Below are 1,441 nucleotides of genomic sequence, written 5' to 3'. Positions count from 1 at the left end.
ATTGTCTTATTTGCATCACAATCATTGGTTCATAAGATAAGTAATGTAAGCTGGTATAGGTAAAGATAAGGAGAACGATTAGAAAATAAATATTAATTCGTTGAACAATACATATGCTTTTGATAAATTGAAAATTATTTTGGAACATTGAAATCTTATATGCGGAAAAATTGGAAATGCGAAAGAAAGTCATTCCAAAATAAAACAGTGAATAGTGCTGTGTTTAGCCTTGCTACCCCGAGGCTCGCAGGGCTGCTGGTGGCCTGATGGATCAATTGTTGAGGTATGCCCTCTACTCAAGCTGTATGGAAGGACTTCCTCTTCACTCCATCCGAGAATAACACAGCAATCCATATTATTGTCCTCTGAAAATAAGTTTTTCACTTCCGCAAGCGCTTCTTCTTCATTTGTCCCATAGACGATGTCAGCTGTTGGAAAGTCTGCTCCAGCGTGTGGTATCGGTTGCTCTAACGGGTAGTAAGGATCGCGCCATGGTGGCGACCAATTATTGAATCTTCCCATGTGTACTCGTATCCCAAACCGAAGGTAGTGCCATGTTTCTTGAAGTTTTTTAGAGATCCCTTGGAAGTTCTTGCCGAGTCCTTTGCCAGGTCGTACCTTACTCCAATTCAATATGCTCTCGAATCTTGTTATCCCACCATTTTGTCCTTGTCGACAGCATTGACCCTGTCGATGTGGTGGTAGGTCTCTCCGCCTAGCTTCTTCTTCCTCCGATCGCCGGAATGGTCTGACGACTGTATATTAGGTTGCTACCGTCGCCGTGAATGATCACTTCCTAGTGATTTCCATTCGGAATTTCACTACCTGATGCAGTGTGAAGCTATAGCCCCAGCAGCATGAATCCAGGGTTGTCCTAGCAGCAAGTTGTAGGATGCTGGCACATCTATCACTTGAAAATCGACCTCGTAACCAGGTTGGTCCCATTTGCACACACAGGCTAATCTCGCCGATGGTGGACCTCTAGGACCCATCAAAAGCTTTCACTTTGATTGCTCCTTCTTTTTATCTCATGCATCCCTTTTCCCAACTTCTTGAGTGTTATACAACGGACAATGTTAAGGCTGGAACCCCCATCGATCAGGATCCTAGTGATGAAGTAGTCTTCGCATTGCACAGTTGATGTGCAGGGCTTTGTTGTGGACCCAACCCTTCAGGTGGCAGCTCGTCCTCATAGAAGGTGTTTTATGGCTTTCTAATACTTGTCCACCATATTAGCCATTTCCCCGCCAGTGATGTTACTTGGCACGTATGCTTCACTCAGCACCTTCAACAGAGCATTTTGTGTGTCTTGGAATTCTACAACAAATGATAGGATGGATATCTGTGCTGGTGTTTTGTTTAGCTGGTCGATGACCGAATACTCCTTGGCCTGTATTTTCCTCCAAAGGTCGTCTAGACCTATCTTAATGATAGGTGTCCG

General features: G+C 44.1%; 1 protein-coding gene across 1 annotated transcript in view; it reads right to left on the bottom strand.

Moving 5' to 3' along the window:
- Positions 1-522, bottom strand: part of LOC109214740 — a 76,503-nt gene extending 75,981 nt beyond the window's left edge. Inside the window, exon 1 of the mRNA XM_019378691.1 lies at positions 237-522. Within this exon, the coding sequence (XP_019234236.1) occupies positions 237-522 (286 nt within the window). The remainder of the gene's footprint in view (positions 1-236) is intronic.
- Positions 523-1,441: the final 919 nt, after the last annotated feature.

Source organism: Nicotiana attenuata, unplaced genomic scaffold (assembly GCF_001879085.1).
Source record: "Nicotiana attenuata strain UT unplaced genomic scaffold, NIATTr2, whole genome shotgun sequence".
Taxonomy (NCBI): domain Eukaryota; kingdom Viridiplantae; phylum Streptophyta; class Magnoliopsida; order Solanales; family Solanaceae; genus Nicotiana; species Nicotiana attenuata.
The sequence above is the reverse complement of the archived record's forward strand: the minus strand, read 5'-3'. Positions and strand labels throughout refer to the sequence as shown.